The sequence below is a fragment of the Lipotes vexillifer genome, unplaced genomic scaffold (genome assembly GCF_000442215.2).
Source record: "Lipotes vexillifer unplaced genomic scaffold, Lipotes_vexillifer_v1.1 scaffold129, whole genome shotgun sequence".
NCBI lineage: Eukaryota > Metazoa > Chordata > Mammalia > Artiodactyla > Lipotidae > Lipotes > Lipotes vexillifer.
The window spans coordinates 21,600-22,919 of NW_006777287.1; the positions used below are offsets into that span (position 1 = coordinate 21,600).

At 69.7% G+C, this 1,320-nt stretch overlaps 1 protein-coding gene across 1 annotated transcript in view; it reads left to right on the top strand.

The window, feature by feature from the left end:
* The window catches only part of CHST7 (carbohydrate sulfotransferase 7), a 1,552-nt gene extending 567 nt beyond the window's left edge, over positions 1-985 (top strand). The window contains exon 2 of the mRNA XM_007450830.1: positions 1-985. Coding sequence (XP_007450892.1) covers positions 1-985 — 985 coding nt within the window.
* The last annotated feature ends 335 nt before the right edge of the window (positions 986-1,320 follow it).

Consider the following 1,320-nt stretch of genomic DNA (forward strand, 5'->3'; position numbering starts at 1 on the left):
GCTCTTCCGCTGCGACTTCTCGGTGCTGCAGCTGTACGCGCCGCCAGGGGATTCTGCCGCGCGCGCCCCGGACGCGGCCAATCTCACCACGGCCGCCCTCTTTCGCTGGCGGACCAACAAGGTCATCTGCTCGCCGCCGCTGTGCCCTGGCGCGCCCCGGGCCCGCGCCGAGGTCGGCCTCGTCGAGGACGCCGCCTGCGAGCGCAGCTGCCCACCCGTGGCTCTCCGCGCCCTGGAGGCCGAATGCCGCAAGTATCCGGTGGTGGTCATCAAGGACGTGCGCCTCCTCGACCTGGGCGTGCTGGTGCCCCTGCTGCGTGACCCCGGCCTCAACCTGAAGGTGGTGCAGCTTTTCCGCGACCCGCGGGCCGTGCACAACTCGCGCCTCAAGTCTCGGCAGGGGCTGCTGCGGGAGAGCATCCAAGTGCTGCGCACCCGCCAGAGGGGCGACCGCTTCCACCGCGTGCTGCTGGCGCATGGCATGGGCGCTCGACCCGGAGGCCCGTCCCGCGCACTGCCCGCCGCCCCGCGCGCCGACTTCTTCCTGACCGGCGCGCTCGAGGTGATCTGCGAAGCCTGGCTGCGCGACCTGCTGTTCGCGCGCGGCGCGCCAGCCTGGCTACAGCGCCGCTACCTGAGGCTGCGCTACGAGGACCTGGTGCGGCAGCCGCGCGCCCAGCTGCGCCGCCTGCAGCGCTTCGCCGGGCTGCGCGCGCTCGCCGCGCTCGACGCCTTCGCGCTCAATATGACGCGCGGCGCGGCCTACGGCGCGGACCGGCCCTTCCACCTGTCGGCGCGTGATGCCCGCGAGGCCGTGCACGCCTGGCGCGAGCGCCTGAGCCGAGAGCAGGTGCGCCAGGTGGAGGCCGCATGCGCCCCAGCCATGCGCCTGCTGGCTTACCCTAGCAGCTGGGAAGACGGCAACGCCGAGCCGTCCGAGGACGAGGAGACGCCGCCGGAGACGGGGGCCGATGGCGCCACGTAGCCCCGCTCCCGCGCGCCCGGGACGGATCCGGGTAAGGTGGCCCCCGGCAGGGTAGGGTCAGGAAAGGGTCTTGGGGAGCTTGGATCAGCCTTCAGGGGGAGGTGAGGGATGCCATCTCAGATCGATCTCACCTGATGAAAATAGAGCCGAGCGGTAGGGGAAGTCCAGCTGGGAGCATTTGGGAGAGTCATTGGGATCCCTAGCATAGCCCCCTGCCTTCTCAGAGGAAGACCCAGAGAAGCGAAAGGTTAATTATGGCTAAGGCGGAACGCAGGTCTCCACACTACCAGTTTCCCCTATGAAGTAATAGGTAGGATCGTCTGTGGAGAATGAGG